Genomic DNA, 19,876 nt, shown 5'->3' on the forward strand with positions numbered 1-19,876 from the left:
GAAGTACAGTTTTGCTTGCAGAAAGTGCTTGAAGTGTAGGATAAATCAGCCTGCTTAATGTCGCCAACTGTTGTATTTCTGTTGGCATTTACTATAGAATTTGAAATGTTGTGTATTAATTATGGGTAATCCCATAAATCTTTAGGATTGTGCTTGGTTTAAACTACAGGTTCTTCTTTGAGTACAGTATCTTTAAACACTTCTGCAGGTTTAAGTTTAGGGAATTCACTGCCCAATTCACTGTCCTGTGCTGTTGAAGAGGAGCACTCTGTAATCCACATATGCTTTGCCAACATGAACTCAGCACTTCTGGTGAGCAGAAAGACCTAAAACAAAATCTGCAGTCCTTAAAGCCAATGCAGTAGGACTTTTGTGGCCAGAAAGGGAGCACGTTAGTACAAGCAGTTGATTTCCTCCTGTCTGAGGAGAGTTCTCTTACCCCATGGAGAGAGGAATGCTCGGTGCATGCTGCTGTGCCATGGGATCCATTTTTGTTTTAAGCACCTTACGTAAGAGACTGTTTGGTGTCATGCTACTATTAATTATTTCCCTGTCTCACTTCTTGGAGCAGAAATCTAATAGTATTTGGGCTGATAGTTTGAGGAAGCGTGTGGGTGCGTTGGCTGTGAACTCTGGCTGTACCTTGAAGGAGGGTCAGGCTTGCGACTGCTTGAAGCAGAGCTACCACCAGGGCCTGGGGTGATCTGTGTGCTGGACAGTACTTTGGTGAGGCAGTGCAAATGATGTCTCAAGGGGATTAAAGAAAAGAAAGGATGATGGCAGTGACAATAAAAGCCACAATCGGAGCAGGATTACGCAAGAACCTTTTCTTTGCACAGTGAAAAGAAATGCTGGGAGTGCCTGAGGCATGTGTAATGCTCCCTCAGGCTGTCCCAGAAGTGTTGGAGATAGTAAGCTATTTTAACCGGATTTCTTGATGCTTTTCAGAGTAATGGTGCAACAGAGCACCAAGTGGAATCTTTTATAAGAACAAAGCTTGAATCTCTGGTAAAAGAATCGCAAATCAGGGACAAAGAAGATCCTGACAGCTTCACTGTGAGAGCACTGTTAAAGGCAACTCACGAAGGTCTAAGTGTTAACCTGAAACAGGTAGGTGTTTTTTTTTTCCCCCTGTACGTACTGGATATTAGCCAAGGTGATGTGTTGCATGTTTCTTAAGTGAGAAAGGCAATGGCTTACTAACAGCATCTGAGAGTTGTATTTCCTCTAAAATGAAAACTTGGAATTGTTTCAGAAAAAAATCTCCAAGGAGAGGATTTGAATGATAAATGTGAGGAGTATCTTGTTCTAACCCGTTTTATTTCCTTGTAAAAGTTGGAAGCAATTAATTGAGCAAGCACTGATATTGCAAACAACTGTCAAACCATTTGGTCTGTGTCTAGGTTTTGGGGAAAACCCTCTCTCTACTACCTTAGTCCTATCAAGGCTGGCAGTGATAACTGACAGTGTTGTCTGCTGCCTGCAATGCTGGTGGCTGCTTTGTATAGCAGTAAAACATGGGATCGTGCTTTACTGCCCTAAGCAAGGTTCTGTTTTTTCGTACCCAGAAATATGACATATAAAGAATTGGTAAGTTTCTTTTCCCTTTTGAGATGAAACTATTATTGCGAAACGGTGAAATGTATTGGAATTCTGAGTACATCAGTAGAGTCTGTACCGTGAATCCACCACCACCACATTTCACCTCAAGCAGATGCGAAGCCTGGTTATGTTAAATAGGGAATGAACTGTTCAGAGGGATGTGCCTACTCTAGCTGGTATAAGTCTCCAAAGTCAGGTATGTGCAGTGCTGCTTTCTGCACATCTTCTCACTCTTTAGCTTTTTGTAGTTCTTGCCAACCTTTCTCCAAGGATGGACCTGTGAGACTTTTGCCTGAAGCCAGGCTTGACTACAGAAAATATGCTCAGCTTGTCCTGATGCTTGAGATATCTGGTCAAAGCTGCATTGTGATGAGCAGAGGCTGTGAGAGCCCAAAGGACAGAGCCATCTGACCTGGGAAAGAAGGGTTATTTCCAGATAGTGGCTTTGCAGCATGAAAACAGTCAGCTTGCCTCCTCCCTTTGGCCTTTTTGAGGTCAGAGAAGTGGGAGTTCAGAGGGCAACCTGTATGTTCATAAACATGATCAGATATGAGCCATTTCAATATTATTTTGAGCTAGAATAATTATATTTGGTATGTTCTCTGGTACCTCCCCCCAAAAAAAGAACTATTCACAATGCAAAATTATGTACTAATCTCCAGTAATTATCAAGTTATCTTTTTTTTTTTTTTTAAGGGCAGTGTATAATGTAAGTTTTAATTTGATTTGCTATTGAAACTGTCAACTACTCGCTCTTGTCTGAAAGAGACTGTTCCTTTATCTGCTAGGGTTTGCTTCTACGCTTTATGGAGGAAAGGAGCTAGGAACAAATGTTTGAACGTAGGTACAGGGATTATTGACTTTCCTGGATGTTAAGAAACCATCTGGTTCCTTTATCGTTAGAATAGCCAGAAGTAAAGTCCAACACAGCACAGTGAATAACTAGTTTGTTGGCATTGCTGTGAAAGGGTGGGGGAATATTCTTCAGCACCTTTAGGTCTTTATTTTGCTCTCTGAAAGATAAAGGGATGTGTTTTTCTGACAGAAGAAAGCTAGAAGCTGCCAGGAATTATCAAGCCAATGTCTAGGGACATGCCTATAGATGTGAAACTTGGACTTCAGGCTGCCTATGAAAAGCCCATGTCTGCTAGACAGATATATATTTTTTTCTCTCCTTTTCTTTTGCGGCTATTTTATGTACACTTTCATTTTTGTTTGCTTGTTTTCGCTGAACTGGTTTTTCTACATGGTTGGTTGCTGTCTTGAATATTAATGTTAATTCTTTTCCTCACTGTTAGAGGATTGCTAAGCTAAAATTATGTAAAGAAATGAGAAAAGTCCTGTAATGAGATTTTGGATTTAAATTTGCGTTCGGAGATCAGTATGTTGCGTTTAGGTTTTGTTTCCCTCTTACCTTTATTCTCTTGTGCGTTTAGTGTACTCGTACAATAGTGAATCAGAGCGACATACAGAAACTTGGGGTTAAAATCATGAATCATAAAACTATGGGGTTAAAGGCATGTCTTTCAGAGACTGTAACAGACTTTTTAAAGATACTTCTGAAGCTATCTAGTTATACTCATTATTGCACTCTCTCTGCACAGAACCTGGACACAAAAGAAGGTGGAAAAAAGTCTCATAGTCGATCATTAATGGGCAACTTCGGTAAACACAAAGTAAGTAAAATGAGAGACTCCTTTTGCTGGTTTATATCTGACTTTTCTTACAACACAGTATGTCTTATTGCTTGGGACAGGCATGGTGTGCGTGGAGGCAACGAGGAAGAACTGCTTGGTTACACTTGGTATAATTTTTATTGTTCAGAAGAAGAATGTAGCTGCCAAGAGTACAGAGAATCATTCAAAGATAGACACTCTCAAAACCAAAAACATTTTTGCCTGACCACGAGTTTAATCTTTATTAGTGAAGAGGAATTGCTGGTTTTCTGATCAGACTTGCAGCAGCAGAGGAGCAGCGTAAACAACTGCTTCAGTATGTTCTTGTTTTCCAGACCTCCTCCCACCCAGCTGATGGTGTTTTTCATTTGGGGTCCAAATTTACCCGTTTCACACCCTGAGCAGAGCCATACAATGCACTTCCTACTGGCCTCCTGCTTGTTTTCGGGGTCTGCTGTGACTGAGCAGCGGCTCTGGTCCCACCACTCCCGTGTTGTAAAAACGGGCTCTTCTCTGACCTCCTTGTGGTTTGGTGTGCGCTATTTATACGTCTGTGTAGCTGCTGGGTCGCATTGTCCGCTTCAGTGGGTCTGCACTGCAGCAACTGCACAGCCAAGCAAGAGCTGACACAGTCCCCACGAGTGTGAGGTCTCTGTTCACAGCCGTGCATCTGAGCAGATACCGGCCACCAAAAGGGACGTGTGCCCGTCTTTCCTCCTCATCCCCTTGCCTGGCAGATGTGTTGCTGTCACCCATCTCTCCCCTTCCCTCACTCCAGCAGGGCCCGTGGCTGGGCTTTAATGAACGTGTAGCCCCATGTGAGCTCGTTTCCCGACAGCTCCTCGCAGGGCCCATGAGCAGGCACCGAGCGAGGAAGCCGTCAGATGGTGGACGGTGGGAGAGGCACGAGGCGGGCCTGCAGCCATGAGGCGGGCCTGCAGCCATGAGGCGGGCCTGCAGCCCAGTCGCTATGCTGCGGCCCGGCAGTTGTCTGCGTTCCCCTTCAGTGCTGCCCGTGGTGAAAGCTGCAGCTGAGCAGGAAGCATGCTGTGTAACTGGAAATCTCCACAGCAATTCAGGAGAAGCAGCAATTATGAAACACATCATAGAATTTAAGCGGCCACCGCCTTACCTGCTGTGAATCCAGCTAGAAGCCATCAACAGTTCTCTAGGTAGCCAATACCAGGACCCATATTTACAGTTAGATTACAAGCTTACATCTCTAACTTGGCTGTATTTCTTTCAGTGGCTTTAGCTAAGTGCACGTTACTCAGTCCGTATGTGCTGAGATCTGCAAGTAGCCGCAGTGCATGCTAATGGGAGCTTCACCTCGCACCCTGTGCTCGCTGCTGGGGAAAAAGTCTGTGGGTGAGATGTCACAGACACACCATGGAGCCACTAAAAACAGCTGGTACACCGAGGGCTGGAAAGCATGTCAGCAATTTAATTACTTGGACTAGTTATTCTAAGGGATATAGCAGGTAGGAAAGCCCATTCGTGTAATCTCTGCTGGGGAAAAAAAAAAGGCTGTATATATTATAATTAATGATTATATTGTAGGCTGAGCCAGTAGCTTCCCCCTTATGCTTTTACAGCTAAAGGGAGCCAGGAAGGATAGTTGCTGTTGATATCTTTGCAGGTGTAGAATTATCCAACCAGGGATATTGACTTGGGATGTTTTCAGCCTGGCTCTTGTGCCAACTGTACCCACATGTAAACTCTAAAAATTGCCAGTGGAGGTCCGAGAGGCTGAGGCTGGTAACTCCTGCAGGTTAACTGCGGGAATCATCCACAGTCTACACCTCTGGGTTCCAAAACTGAACTCTGCAAATGGTTTCCACTGTGGTCAACTTTATTTCAGCACTAAACACAGCAAACTAAAGCATGTACTAAATTATGAGCATTATTGGTTTATCATAGCAGGAGAAATTAATTCTGTGTTCATTTATCATCTAGCTGTATGAGCAGAAGGATAAGGAGCTTTCAGTTATATTGTGAATTACCTCATGATGAGAAGGGAATTAAAGAAACTCTCGTTTGAACTATAGTTAGTTACAAACGATGCAATGTTGAAATTGGAAACTGAAAGAGTAGATGCTTAAAAAGGTGCTTTTGAGATTTTAATCTTTTTATCATAGCTAGTTGCTCTACTGTACACTGTAATAAATTAGAATAATTTGAATGCTCATTTGCGTAGCTCAAAAGGCAGTAGAAAAAATATGTTTGAGAGTTTTGCCCAGAGGCTGTTTGTGTTCTCAGCTTTGTGAATGCATTTGTTACATTTCCTAAATTGCGGGGGGGGAGCATAGGTTAAAGCAATGCTCTGTTCATTTAGATCCTACTGTGTGGTGCTATTTGTTAAATATGGTGCGGGCCCTTAGCAATGCGGCCCAACCAGTGCCAGCGTACTGGAGGCAGTGGAGCGGTGCAGAGCTCTTCAAAGCTCTCCTCTCCCTGCTGCTCAGCTCCATGCACAGCCTGTTTGTGTACGTGGTGGGCTGCAACAGCCTGGCAGGTTTGCAGAAACGATTCTCTTCCACCTTGGCCTTCGCTGCTGGCCAGCAGGTAGACCTGCTCCCCGGCTGGTGGCTGGACTCCCTGGGCTCGAAGTGAGACCAAAGCACAGATGCTTTCTGTTGGCTTTCCTTCCCTGTATGCCTGGGAGCATTCGCTGTTCTGCTGAGAACTGTCTGCTGTTGAACACCCAGGGGTCGTTCTGCGTCCATGCAGGACAGTGGTCCCCTGCAGTGAACCTGTGGCGGCTCACCAACCCACCTGTCACTGATCATGGTAATGTGAACGTACAGAATCATCCCCATGCATTGACACAGCTGTGCTTAATTCTTTCCCACCAGAAAGCAGGGAAGGCAACATCCAAATATAGCGCATCAGACGATGAAGAAAATCAGCAAAACTCTTCTGGAAAGGAAGCAGGGCAGCTCCACAGGTGAGCTAAGAATCACCACAATTTTATGTTTGGTTAGAGCTAGAGCATTGTTATTACTATTAATATGTATACGTCACTGCCTCAGATAAGTCTGTTTTTAAGAGCAAGGCATTTATGACACTGCTCTTGGTGTATATTTCGCTGTGACTGCTGTAGCCTGATATTCTGAATGTGCAGATTTTCATCGGTTGCAATAGCAATTACCCTTAAACTGAAAAGAAATGTGGTAGTAATACTCTTCTAATGGAAAAATGCCAATCTACATTTTTCATGCTGTAAATAGTGTTCAACGAAAGCTGCTTAGGCTAAATAAGGGTACATCACAGCCTGGCCAACTTTATTACATCTGAGAATGTAAAGAAAAAGCAATCAAAAAAGCACCATCGAGAACGCATTTGCTGTCACTGAAACGTTCCTTTCCAGATGCAGCTCAAAGCCGTCTGCATTGTTTTTGTCTATAAGAGCCACGGTGCGGCCATTTCATTATGTTGTAAATGAAAAATTTTGTGCGCTGTGACCGAAGGTAGAAGGGGAACAGTTATCTCGAAGATTGCTCAGAACCCTCTCGAAGGAGGCTTGCCCCATGGGGTTCCCTGTTTACTGCACCTTTCTTTTCAGCTTGAGTTGCACACGTGTTTTTCATTACTGATGGAAAAACATAAAGGGGATTCAAATATGCTTTAAATATTGAAAAATTCCTGCTTTGTTTTATATATTAAATATAATTCAGCAGACTGGCTCGTCGAAGAAAAACTGTGAAGCTGTGCCGAGCTCTGTCTGACCTGGTGGTGTACACAAACTCTGTGGCAGCCCAGGATATAGTAGATGATGGTAAGGATGCTGGTGCAAGACTTACACGTGCATTTTTCTTCTCTGTTTTGATAGGAAGCATATCTGATCTCAGGGTTTCCCTCATATTTCAAAGATATTTTAAAAGCAGAATAGTAAGTTATTTATTCCATTTACTTAAATATGGAGAAAGAGTAAAGCACCACCCCTCCCTTCCGTAGGAAATATCCTTTTCCCTTGGTTTCCTATAATATTCATGTTTTAGTAGCAATATTAAAAATGATTTATTTATTTTTTTTTATTTCAGGAGAATGCTTTCCTGGTTTACAGTTTTATGGGAAGTGTTGTCATCATTTAATGTTATCAATTTTAAATAGTGTCTAGTAACACAATAAGGTTGAATTGTGATAAATAAATGCAATCCCTGCTGGTGGGCCCTTCTTCTCCCTGGTTGTAAGCTCCTCAGAAGGATGGTTTTGATTACACTTCCATTTGTAGATTTCTCTGTAGGTTGTTCATAGCAGTTGTATCCAGGGTTGTGCAGGAGAAAAGACTCCAGCAATTAGCATGAGCTTGTTTGGCTTTCATTGCAAGTCTTGAAACTTGTGGGTAGAACAGAAGATGCTTCTGGAAGGGAAAACTGCTATGCTTCAGTTACACAACATATGGTTTGAGTATGACAAGATGATCTATTGGTGTAAATTTGGGCTAAAACTAATGTTCCCCTTGGTTAATACCACTATAGCTGAGGTCTGAGTTCAGGCCTTCCTTCCCCAGGATTGCTTTGTAACTTGTTTGTTGATTAACAATGCACACAGGATCAACAGGGAACGTGCTGTCGTTCAGTGAAACAAGAGCCCACCAAGCAGTGCAGCAGAAGGCCGAACAGTTCATGCTTTACAACCAGAAGCAGCTTACAAGGGTCTACCCATCGGCATATCGGATCGACTCCAGCAACTTTAACCCTTTACCTTACTGGAATGTTGGTTGCCAGTTAGGTAGGTGCTGCACAATAATCTTATTTCTCACTTCTTGTATTTGTGCTAAGTAAATATTATCTTTATAAGTGACACCTGAGTCTTCTCATTCAACAGTGGCACTAAACTACCAGTCTGAGGGACGTGTGATGCAATTAAATGAAGCAAAATTTAGGGTAAATGGCAACTGTGGTTATGTCCTCAAACCTCAGCAGATGTGCAAAGGTAATGTCCCACTATACATTTATTACTGTAAGTGTCAAACCTTTCAAAAAAAAAACATTTTCCAAAAATGTTATTTTGGAGAAGTTGCTAAGACGCAAGAAAGACAAATAAGGACATATGTAGAATCTCTTTCACATTTCCATATATCTGTAAGCTTGTTTTGCTTCAGAATTCAGATATTGTCTTCAAAAAATGGTGTTTACCTCTCAGACTGTATAAGTACCGGTATGCAATTCCTTGTAGTTATTATAGACATATTTCCAGGGCTCCATCTTAATAAGCGTTTAAAAAGGAAAAAAAAGAAAAGGAGGTCCTAGGACAGCCAAACAAGAAGAGCAAGGCCCAGGACCACGTACCAGGACTTGCTCCAGCTGTCAAGCAATTCAATGGAATTAGCTTGTTCTCTTTAAAAGGAATTGGTTCCGTCCTGAAAATTCTGTTATAACAGAAGCAAATGTTTTTCAGTGTTATGCAGTGCCAATCCTTCCACATTTGGAGGATTTTGGATCTGATTGCGTCCCTAGGCAATTTTCTTGTATCCCTAGGCAATTTTCTTTTAATGTGTCCATAGGCAATTTTCTCAATATGGCCATAAGAAGCAGTGGCAGGTATTCCAGAAGTGGCAGAGACAGTTTGGGAACTTGAAGCAGGCACAGTTGCTGAGGAACTCAGTCCTAGCTGCTTGTTTTTCTTAACATCTGTGCAGGTGTGCAAGAAACACAATCAGAGTGGAGATCTAGGATATAACTATTTGTTTTTTTGAAGCTACTATGCTATAGAAGACAGTTTTTTTTTCCAAATGAGTGTAAATCTTGCAAAACCCTCCTCTCGGTGGGGGTAGTCTTTCCGTCTTGTAATTGTGTAAAGAAAGGCTGCTAAGCTCAGAAAGGATTGGGGGAAAAAAAAGAAAAAGTTTTAAAATTCATTAACAGCTGCTCCATACTCTGCAAGTTAGTATAATGCCTGAATTTTGGCTAGGTGCATGCATCTTGGGGGGACGGTATTTATTCAGTGCATCTTTTTCCTTACCCTTGCTCTCCCTCCTTGCCAACTTTTAGGCACATTCAACCCCTACTCTGCCGATCCACTTCCTGCCAGTCCCAAAAAGCAGCTCATTCTGAAAATAATCAGTGGACAGCAGCTACCTAAGCCTCCTGACTCAATGTTGGGTGACAGAGGAGAGGTAAACTACACTGATACCAACAAATGCTTTTATCCTGGCGTCCAAGAGTGACATGGCAGCATTTGTCTCAAATAAATTTTCACCTTATTTAAATATACCAATAATTTCAGATGCTGTCAAGCTTTTGGTCACCAATACTACCTTTTCCCACAGAGTCTGTATCCTATACGTGATCTTTATGAACTAATTTGTTTCGTATTTTCAGCATGACTTCACTTTTTTTGAAAATAACTCATAACTGGCCATAGTTCTTGAGACTACAAATCACATATGATTGTGGTTCATGAAGCTATTTTGCATGATTGTACTGCTTGAAAATTCACATGATGAAAAGTTTTTGAATTCTTATATGAACTGAAATCAATTCTCTGCATGAGATTCCTTGAGAATTAACATTGACTGGTATCATTAGCTTGCTTTTAAAATACTGTTGTTTCCAAAAAAAACAGATAATAGATCCTTTTGTCGAGGTGGAAATTATTGGATTACCTGTTGACTGCTGTAAAGATCAGACCAGGGTGGTTGATGACAATGGTAAGATAATCTAGCTGATTTCCTTTTCTTAGAGTTAAATATTAAGTAATTATAAATCATTCAGTACCTGTTATTACTATCTAAATTGCAAAGCTTTTTACCTGATGAAATCAAATGATTGTCTTTTAAATTAATTCTGCTTTCTAAGTAGAATTTCTGGTGTAGGGAGACAGGCAAGTGACAGGTAAAGGAAGAGAACTGTTCACCACAATATCTATCTACTGGATTGTTCTTAAATCTCCTTTAGGCAGAAATTCCAAGTATATTTTAAAATGTATAAAATACGTGTTTAATTTCAAATGAAATGAATGCTTACCACAGTTCTGCAAAACAGCAGCCTGCCTTTCTATCCCTGCCAGCTACCCAACCAGAACCACTTTGTTTGTAAAAGCTGTTTAGGAGACAGATTTCTCTTGTTTTCAATTATTTCTGTAGTGGAGATTATGAGAGATCCTAGACCTAGATGAGCAATAAATAATGAATATTCTTTTTTGTATTTGGTCTACTTGTTTCTAATGCCTCTTGCTATGCATCTTGAAAATTAAGGCTAGCACTTGCTATGGGTTTTTTTCACCAAATTTCTGCTCTGTTTGTTTTACAGGGTTTAATCCTGTTTGGGAGGAAACACTCACTTTTACCATTCACATGCCTGAAATAGCTTTGGTCCGATTTCTTGTTTGGGACCATGACCCTATTGGGCGAGACTTCGTGGGACAAAGAACCGTGGCCTTTAGCAGCCTTGTGCCTGGTTAGTCTCACATGTTTTTCTCAAGTTAGAGATCTAACTGAAGATCAAAGGCCTTTGAATTTAAAGTTTAAGGCAAGGTCTCAGCATAGGATATATGCCTGTTTCTCTGAGACTTCATGTGTGATCTTGGACAGTTCTGTTACGTTAGTGTAGTGTATTCACTGTTACTTTAAGGAGTTTGGATGGCTGCACTTTTGGAAATTTCTGCTCTTGCCTCTAACTTTGGGGCAATTTGTACTGGGCGGCTTGGAAATCTCATGAAGACATAATAGGATTTATTTAAGACAGCAGGTATATATATCTTTCACTTTTATAGACAGTCATTGCCAGTTATTCAGTAGAATGCATACTGCTGAGTGTAATAATGCACTGTTATTACTTTACTAGGTTACCGCCATGTGTATTTAGAAGGACTGACAGAAGCATCCATATTTGTTCATATAACCATTAATGAAATCTATGGAAAGGTAGGTATATCTGGAAATGTACATACTCTTATGACTGTTACGTTTTAATTCTTCTGATAAAAATGGGTTTAAATGTACCAGAGAACCTCACAGGATTTGTGCTTTTTCTAAATATTTCTTATGGTTTGGGCGTTGTGGCATTCTGTACAGTGGATTAGTAGAGCCTAGCCCACTCTGCCGCTGACCAGTAATAAAGTTTAAAGAAGTTATTTGGGTCGTACAGCCATGGAAAAGCATAACGTCAGCTTCTCTGTTGTCCTTGAATTGATGTCTTCATTTCTACTGTTACCTATATAGATAACTACCTACACTGCTAAGCATCACCATGTTCAAGGAAGCGAACTACAATTCCCTATTCCTAGTGTTTTCTCTGAGGAGCACTGAGCCAGGGCACCCATTCACACCACACCTGTGTCCAGTAGAACCCTTGGCTCCCTCCAGCTGAGATATGGCAATAACAGTGCAGAGATGCTTCTGTCACAGTGCTCAGGGAGCAGGAGGATATAGCCCATAATCCGGGTGGTTTTTTTTTAATTGCAGGCTGTAAGCAAGGAAAGTGTAACGTGCTGTTACTCTAGTCTTAGTATGCATGCATTACAAATGTGCTTACTGTTACCACCTAATCATTATTTCACATCTAGATCCAGTGAGTACATTTCTTTTTAAAATCAGTTTTACTTCAGAAGTAAATGTTGAGGGCACTGCACTAGAACCTGGTATTCGGTAAGCTAGTTGTTGAATGCTTATATTATGGGAGTGATATTTACAGTTGATGTCCTATTTACCTTGTTTGTTTGTGTCACGGTCTTGAAAACATTAGCCAAACATATCTGCATTTTTTGCCTTTCAGTGGAGCCCTTTAATCCTCAATCCCAGTTACACAATATTGCACTTTCTAGGAGCCACAAAGGTAGACTTCATTAGCATGCACTTTGCACTTGCTGGGCACAGATTTTCGAATGGTTCCTAATCGCATGATCTGTAACTACCAAACTACATCATTCTTCATTCAGACTCTGAAACATTTGAGTTTTGCTTTGATGAAGCCCATGCGTAGAACTCCAAATTAATGTCTAGCCTGTCACTGCAATACATTTCTTACAGTCTTGTCACCTCTGATTAGGAGACTTGGAGCAAACCTCTCTTGTAATTGTGGCAGGCTGCCATCCTAATGAGGAGAAATACAGACATGCATGAATTCATGGAGACCTATGCTGATAGTTCCTCGGTCAGAGTAGATGTGTATTGCTTGGTGTGAATTTTTGCTTTGCTGCATTTTAACTTTGTATTCATCATTCATAAACGCTTAGAAAGCAACCGTTTTCACTGCATGCTTCTGTAGCAGTCTGAACTCACTTGGAAACCTGGTTATTCTTGTCTTTTCAGAATAAGCAGCTGATAGGACTCAGAGGGTTGTTTAACAAGAACCCTAAGCACAACGCTGCTGAAACGAGCGGTCACTATGTACGGAAGCGATCTATTGGTGACCGGATTCTCCGGCGCACAGCTAGTGCACCTGCAAAAGGCAGAAAGAAAAGTAAAATGGGTTTTCTGGAAGCCACGGAAATTAAAGACAGTACCTCTGAACCAGCAGACCTGAAAGACAAAGAAGGAGTCGTAAGGCGTACAAGCCGGAGTTTGCAAGCCCGTCCTGCTTCTATGCCAGTGGACAAATACCTTCTGGTAGGACTGCCGTGCCCGGATAATGAAACTGCTCAAGATGCCAAAGGAAAAGAAAACACATCTGGTAAGAAACTTCCAAAATTACTTTTGGTGTACTAAGTTTAAATAGCCTATTAAAAGGCTCGGTTCTGCAATTTCTATGCAAGTAGTTCTGTTCAACTCAAATGAGTTACTGGGTGAAATGACACATGCCTGAGACTCTAGTATTTTTAACAGCTCACGTACGTTTTTAATCTCCTCAGACTCTCTGATAAGCATAACCCCTTCACTTGGGGTGACAGTGGAAAGCTGTCTCCAAACTAGGCAAATAAATTACAATAGGTTCTGGAAGTGGTCTTAAAAGGATGTTTTCCAAATTTCTCTTTGTAAGAAAGAAAAATTGTTTCTTTCTTTAAGAACATGTTCAATTAACCTTCATCAATTTCTGGTTTGCTACGGTCCATTTCCTTATGAAAACAGAGCTGCTGGCATGGTGTTTCTCCCTGTTTTCAAGGAGGAAGAAGTTAATGCAACATATGTTTTTGGATACAGTGTATGTAAAGACCAATGCAGGCTTTCAAATAGATGTAAAAGGGGTGACAGTAGTGCAGACTGTATCCAACAGTCTCGATACTGTCCCTCTAAAGTAAACAAATTTAGTAACCAAAGTTACGTGGAAAGTGTACAAGAATAAAATCTTGGTCTTTGTTGATGCACAACACAATTCTTAAAATGGATTTTTTCTAAGTGTTTTCAGCAACATTAGTCTGGCCTTTGAAATCCGGTACTTTGAAGTCAATCCCCTGACTACAGCAAAGTTAGCATGTTCGATGACCTACCTAATAGTTGATTTACTGAAATATTTAAATAACTCTAGAAAGCTTTGAATGCAATGGCTGTAATTCATGAGACCTGCTGTCTCCACCCTTAGCTTGTACCTAGTCTAGGACATCTACGCTGCTTTTGGGGGTTGTTTTTGTGTTTGTTTGGAAAGAGTGCGTGCACTCGTGCATGCCATCCCTGTGGGGCTGCAGGGCTGACCAGGTGCTCTGGTTCTGGCTGCTCCTGGCAGCTCAGCGCTTTTGAGTTGGTCGCTGCAGGGCTGTGCCTGCTGGCACTGAGCAGCCAGAAGCGCTGGCCGCCTGCCTTGGTGAGAGGAGAGCACACGGGGAACCTGGCTTGGGTGGTGAGGGGCAGAAGTGCTGCTCTGCCCTCAGTGTTCTCTGCTGTGGAGCAGCAGCTTCTGCCAGCCCAGGTGTTGCTCTGGAACAGGATAGTTACTGGGCACAGATGGAAGGTGTTGTTAAGCCATATTTGTTCTGCTTGCCTGTTTGTGCCTTTGAATGAACGTATAATCTGGACATCACCTTAGAAAAGAAGTTACTTAAGAGAAAGAGCAAGCAAAATTAAACCAAGTTTTTCAACCAACCTGAGAAGAAACTGTAGACAGGAAAAAGGAGGCCAACTCTGAAAATGCTGCATTTAAAATGGAATGATTTTCTCTGGATAACCATACGAAGCTGATACAGCTCAGCCGTTCTTATCAATGGATGCAATAATTTCTTAGAGAGATTTCTTCCTAAAGATGCTTTAGATGAAGACAGAAAATCAATTTAGAAGAAACTTACACACCTATTTTTTTTATAAGCTGTGGGTGTTCACTTACAGCAAAATAACCTTTGAGAAAGCACAGGCCCTGGTGAGATGACCCAAGAAGTTGCCTCAGGGAGTAAATCCTGCCCCTTCTAGCTATGAGGGGACTAGATCCTGTCCATTGGGTGCCCATAGGGCTTGCTCTGTAACCCCTATAGAGGAGGACTGGCCACCTTACACATAAAGAAATGAGACGTGAAGAAGAAATTCTAGATGGAGCCCTCTGCTGTAGCTGGAGGACCTTCCTGCTTCTCTGTACTGAAGGGCACGTCCCTCTCTGGTGGAAGCACTTACCTTCAGTCGTGGTGAGAAAAAACGTGACGGCTTTACGCATGTTCAGGATAAGGCTTGGGTATTCTCAAAGTAACTTCGGCCCAAATATTTCAGACCGGGAGGTGGCTTCACCCTCATGGAGGTACTAGTCAAACGAAGCGTTCGTTGTTGCAGGAATCAGTACAGAATGGAGAGGGCTGGCTGTCCAACAGGGATCTTTCTTGCCAAAATACCATAGCTAAACAGATCTGTCCTGCCTGGATGTATGCCAAGTAGGCTGGGTGCTGTCCATTTCCTCCTCTGTCCTTTGTAGGAAAAAAACACAAAACAACAACAACCTAAAAATCAAAGAATTTTACATCTCTTCCAACCTTACGTAGGCACACTGTGGAAAGCTTGAGGAACTTTTCAGATTTTGGAGATCAGCCTTTAGTGCCAGGCTCATTAAAAATCCCTCTTACCGTAACAGGGGGTTTTCAGGCACTGTTAATGAATGCTCCTAGGGTACCTCATTTCTAGTGAATGTGAGAAAGAGTATGTATTATACCAGGTTTTCTTCTCTATTCCCTGCTTAATTAAAAGCTCCATAGCTAGGAGTGAGTCTGGAGCTGGGATTTGGCATGTAAACACAAGTAAGATCTTGGCGGAAAAAATGTTGAATGTGTATTTTTCATGAAATTCAAATCTTACTCTCTTATGAATGCAGCATGCTGGTGGAAGATCAAAAATTAAATTCTTGGATTGAAATCTCTTAAAATAACTGTATGTAAAGAACATTGTGTGGAGTCCATCTACTTGATGCTTTTACTCAGAGCTCTTTTAAGCATGCATCTTGTTTCAAAGTGTTATGTTTTTAACAGAGCTGTTTTGTTCTGTCTTTATTGCCATGCTTCTTTATAGTACAAATCTGAATAGGAACACAGCTGAAGGTAATACCGTGTGCAAGCTATGATATGGTGCCTCATTGACATTATTTGCAACAAATATTACATCACGTGCTTGATGTAATAGACATTCCAAGGAAGCTTCAGTGAAGTGCCTGCAGTTGTATTTTTCCATTTCTTCATATCACACAGATAATTTGGGCCAAGCCCGCACAACTCCATAATTGAGTTCTGTCACAGCTGTACCTAAGTTTGCATTTTCCATTCGTCTGTCTAAGGACAAAATAGTTGTGAATAACCAGAATGCAAATTTTGTATGCAACTAACATCTTTCTTATTTAATTCAGCCAACAGTGATGGCAATAAAAATGAGAAGGAAACGAACTTGAAAGAATCTGTTTTCATCTGTTCTGAGAAAACAGCAAATATTTCAAATTCGGCTTCTCCCTTTGCAAAGGAGAAGGCCCAGAAGGAAACGACAGTTGATTCTTCCTTAGTACCACCTCTCCAGGAACAACATGAAAATTCAGTTTTCACAAGTGGTGGAGCTGAAACAAATCACCTCAAAGGCTATGAAGAAAATCATTTTTCTGGTGAAACTGTCCCTCCAGTGCAGGCCTCTCATTTTGAGCTTGTCACAGAAAAAATAGAAGACAAAAACTGTGCAGACAATAAAAAGGAAGATGACACAAAAGAGACTAAGGAGGAGAAAACTCTTGTGGGGACTTTGCTTTCTGAAAAAGTAGAGGAGATGGAAAATCTCAACCACGACATCGTCCAGAGGAGCACTGCAGCAGGTCTGTCTCTGACGGACACTTCCTCTCCTGCCTGCTCCGGTGCTCCTGACTTACATTCCACCTCAGCCATGCAAGACAGTGACATTTCTCGCCTCATAGAGGAAGTTTCTTTAGTGAGTGAGAGCGAGCTGGATAGTGCTGTCTCAGCTCTGATCAGGCAGCTGGATGTCACAGACGCCCAAACCAATCTCACTGTGCTCTCAGGCCTCCATGGCACTGGCAGCCAGACCTTCAGCGCCATGCCTGCGCGCCCCTGCGTGCTTACTGCAGAACTTAACACTCCCTGTAAAAATGACGTTATTAGCACAAAATCCATCAAATCCCCATTGTTCTCAACTCCAGATCCAGCCCTGTTCTCCAGCCCCGAGACTGCAGAGTATTCTGTGTACGCAATTATCCACGAAACATCTCTTACGCCACCTTCCGAATATAAGACACACAGTGGATTAGTTTGCAAGAAAAAGTCAAACAGTGTAGAAAATAACGTGCCTAGCACACCTTGTTCTTCACCTCTCTCTTTGCCAAGTGCAGATCCCAAAAGGAAATGTGGAATGAGCTGGGAAGCCACCAAGTCTGCCAGCTCTCTTGCTTCCAGTAGCCTCATCTTTGAGGAGATGCTTGTGGACCCTCCCACGGGTGAGAATTCGGAAAGCAGCAGTCTTGTAGAAATCGATGGGGATTCTCAGGATCTCTTGGTAACTACATGTGAGTACAGGCGGGAAGACATGAGCCAGCTGGCCTCCCCTTTAAAACTGAGGCAGGAGCAGGACAGCAGGCGCTGCGGTGAGAGGACCTTTGGGAGTTGCGCAGCTGTCGAGCTCTGTGCTGCTGCCCTGGACTGCTCAGATAGCTTCAGGACTGCAGGGCGTAAACTCCCTTTTCCAGTCTGTGGAAACGTTGATTTTCTACATCACCATCATCACGCAGATAAACAGAAAGATGCGATGTGTTCCTCCAAGGGATCCCAACTCAAAGTACACTCATCGGTGCTCCAAAGTTCTTTGGCCTTCCCTCCCTCTTCAGCCGTCAAACAGACCAGCCCTTGCAAATCCAAGAGTCTCGGTGACTTGACGTCGGAGGATATTTCCTGCAATTTCGAAAGTAAGTATCAGTACATCAGTAGGAGCTTTGTCACGTCCGGCATGAGAGACAAGAAGCTTGCTGCTATGAAGACCACGAGACCCCATTCCACAGATGCTCTGACGGAACAGCTGAGAAAACTGGTGTCCCTGGACCAGGAGGACAGCCACCAGATGCTGTATTCCAGGCAGATCGAGGAAGACTGCCCAAAGGCCCTGGTCAGAAAGCTGTCGTCCAGAAGCCAGAGCAGAGTGCGGAACATAGCCAGCCGCGCCAAGGAGAGGCAGGAAGCCGCCAGCAAGCAAAGGTCTTCGCACACAAGCAGCATAGCAGGGGTCGTGCTTCGGAACAAGCCTTCGGCGTCTCCTCACGTGATCAACAGGCATTCGACGGGCTCGTACATAGCCAGGTACCTGAGCAGCTTCCCCGGGGAGGACGTGGAGGGCCGAGGAATACCGGAGGGCGCCTGCGCTGCTCTGCACTACGGCTGCAGCGACCAGTTGTGTGCACGCAATTCCGTTCTGCAGCTGGAACCCAACAGCGATGATAAGCCAGAAATTTATTTCCTGCTGAGGCTGTAGATTGTATAAATGTACATCTTCAATGTTTACAAACTATTTCAATGAAATGAAGGATTTTTAGCAAGAAGTACTGTTTTGAGGGTTGTTTAAATTATTTAGAAATGCAATTTCATGCTAGTGATTCGGCTGTGATTTAATGTTCCCTTTCCTGTCAACGCTTATGTAAATAGAAACTGTGCTCCGTCCTTCTGTATGTATTACTTTAATTTAGAAATTATAAAAGGAAGTAGTCTGAGGACTATTTGCATGCAATAAGCATCTGTATTTGTAATGCACCGCGTTTTAACAGATGAGCACATCTGTGTTCAAGAGCATAACGTTGCAATGAATGCAAGAGTATTTTCCTGTTTTCCTGAAGCCCTACTGTTTGGGAAAAAAATTGTGATCCCTTTTGGCCTTTCATGCAATTTCTACTAAGTGTAGTGCTTTCTGTTCTTGGTAATTCCTTTGGGGTTCAGTTTCTGAACTAGGACTCAGACCCTTGCTTAGTACCGCTGTTTTCACTCTACCTGTACTCAGTTGTTAGCGTTTATTTTCCATGTTTCCATTTAGGAGCTGTGATTCTACAAGAAACAATTTGTAGAACTAGGGTTAGTCCAAATTTGTGAGTGATGCATAGGTCTGTCTCCTGCCCACTCTGTGAAGTATAGCAGCAGTTGTATTCTATTTTTGTCCATGTGTGGAATGCTAATTTCAGGCCGGAGTGGAACGTGGGAGTAATCCAGCATTTATCAACTGAAAACATTTAATTTCTGCATATTTTGTTACGTACTTTTGCTATTGGTTGTGTTTGTAACTTCAATATGGTAGCAGATCTGTTTTCTGTATATTTGTAATTTTATTGTTAAATTGTTGACAGTCAGTGGGATATTTAAAGCTGACATGGTGTAGAGTAACTATTTTGACTGTCCTTCATCTTTTTCTATGAACATTGAAAGTGAATTGAGTGAGTAATCTCAAACACCTGAGGCTTCCCTGCAGGGAGCAACATAGCTTTATTTTGGTTTAAAGATATTCTTTGTCTTCACTGTAAGTTTTTTTCTTATATGTAAAAGATGTACCTTTTACCTCTTTCTTTTTGTAATGCAGAGTATTATTCTTGAGAACATCATTAAAATAGATTTTTAAGCACCTGGTTACATGTTTACTGAAACCGTAGCAAATGCAATTATGGTTAAAATAACAGTAGTGATTGCACACGTCTGTCTTGCCGTGAGCTTGCAATAAACTTTCAGAAAGGGGGAAATTCCATCATTTCAAGTGATGGTGATGTTTCTTGGCTAGAAACTTGCAGCTGAGCTCCTCTCTTCTCTGGATAGGAAGCCAGGTTTACTGAGAATGTCTAACTACCTGCCTATCCCTAATTCCCAATAGGATTTTTTTTTAAGTTCTTTCTTTAGAAGATGGATTTAGTTTTGTAATTATAATTTGCATTTTTTTTCCTTCTGGGCTTCACTGTACTTTTTTCATGTACTTTTCCTTGCCTCCATCTTACCTTGCTGTCCAGGTCAGAAATGTGCTCTGTTTATTGTTTAGCATTCCTTAAATTCCTGTGGAGTCTTCAAATCCTGGTCATTACTGATTTAACATTTTTTTTCACGTCACTGATACAGCACAGGGCCAGCGTTAAGTCTTACAGGACTCCCATGCCCCTGCCCGGGCTCACCACCGGCTCGCCGTCTGCAGCTCCCTTTGGAGATTCTGCTCTTAACCGGCTTTGTGCTCTTCCAGCAAGTGTCATAATGATCGCGTGTCATTCAAGTCCTACTGAAGATACCACGAAGCATCTGACTAAATG

The 19,876-nt window shown here is 42.2% G+C and overlaps 1 protein-coding gene across 6 annotated transcripts in view; it reads left to right on the top strand.

Moving 5' to 3' along the window:
- The window catches only part of PLCH1 (phospholipase C eta 1), a 72,311-nt gene extending 52,672 nt beyond the window's left edge, over nt 1-19,639 (top strand). For 3 of the 6 annotated variants that reach the window (XM_040568060.1, XM_040568059.1, XM_040568058.1), the window contains 13 exons: nt 949-1,110; nt 3,207-3,278; nt 6,134-6,225; nt 6,956-7,056; nt 7,833-8,012; nt 8,109-8,216; nt 9,275-9,399; nt 9,849-9,933; nt 10,535-10,681; nt 11,069-11,148; nt 11,999-12,058; nt 12,535-12,895; nt 15,968-19,638. In XM_040568060.1, the coding sequence (XP_040423994.1) occupies nt 949-1,110; nt 3,207-3,278; nt 6,134-6,225; nt 6,956-7,056; nt 7,833-8,012; nt 8,109-8,216; nt 9,275-9,399; nt 9,849-9,933; nt 10,535-10,681; nt 11,069-11,148; nt 11,999-12,058; nt 12,535-12,895; nt 15,968-18,078 (3,684 nt within the window). In that variant the 3' untranslated portion in view covers nt 18,079-19,638. Of the gene's footprint in view, nt 1-948; nt 1,111-3,206; nt 3,279-6,133; nt 6,226-6,955; nt 7,057-7,832; nt 8,013-8,108; nt 8,217-9,274; nt 9,400-9,848; nt 9,934-10,534; nt 10,682-11,068; nt 11,149-11,998; nt 12,059-12,534; nt 12,896-15,967 lie in introns of all 6 variants that reach the window. The other 3 variants (XM_040568061.1, XM_040568062.1, XM_040568063.1) reach the window with 3 other exon arrangements.
- The last annotated feature ends 237 nt before the right edge of the window (nt 19,640-19,876 follow it).

This window comes from Cygnus olor, chromosome 9, assembly GCF_009769625.2.
Source record: "Cygnus olor isolate bCygOlo1 chromosome 9, bCygOlo1.pri.v2, whole genome shotgun sequence".
NCBI lineage: Eukaryota > Metazoa > Chordata > Aves > Anseriformes > Anatidae > Cygnus > Cygnus olor.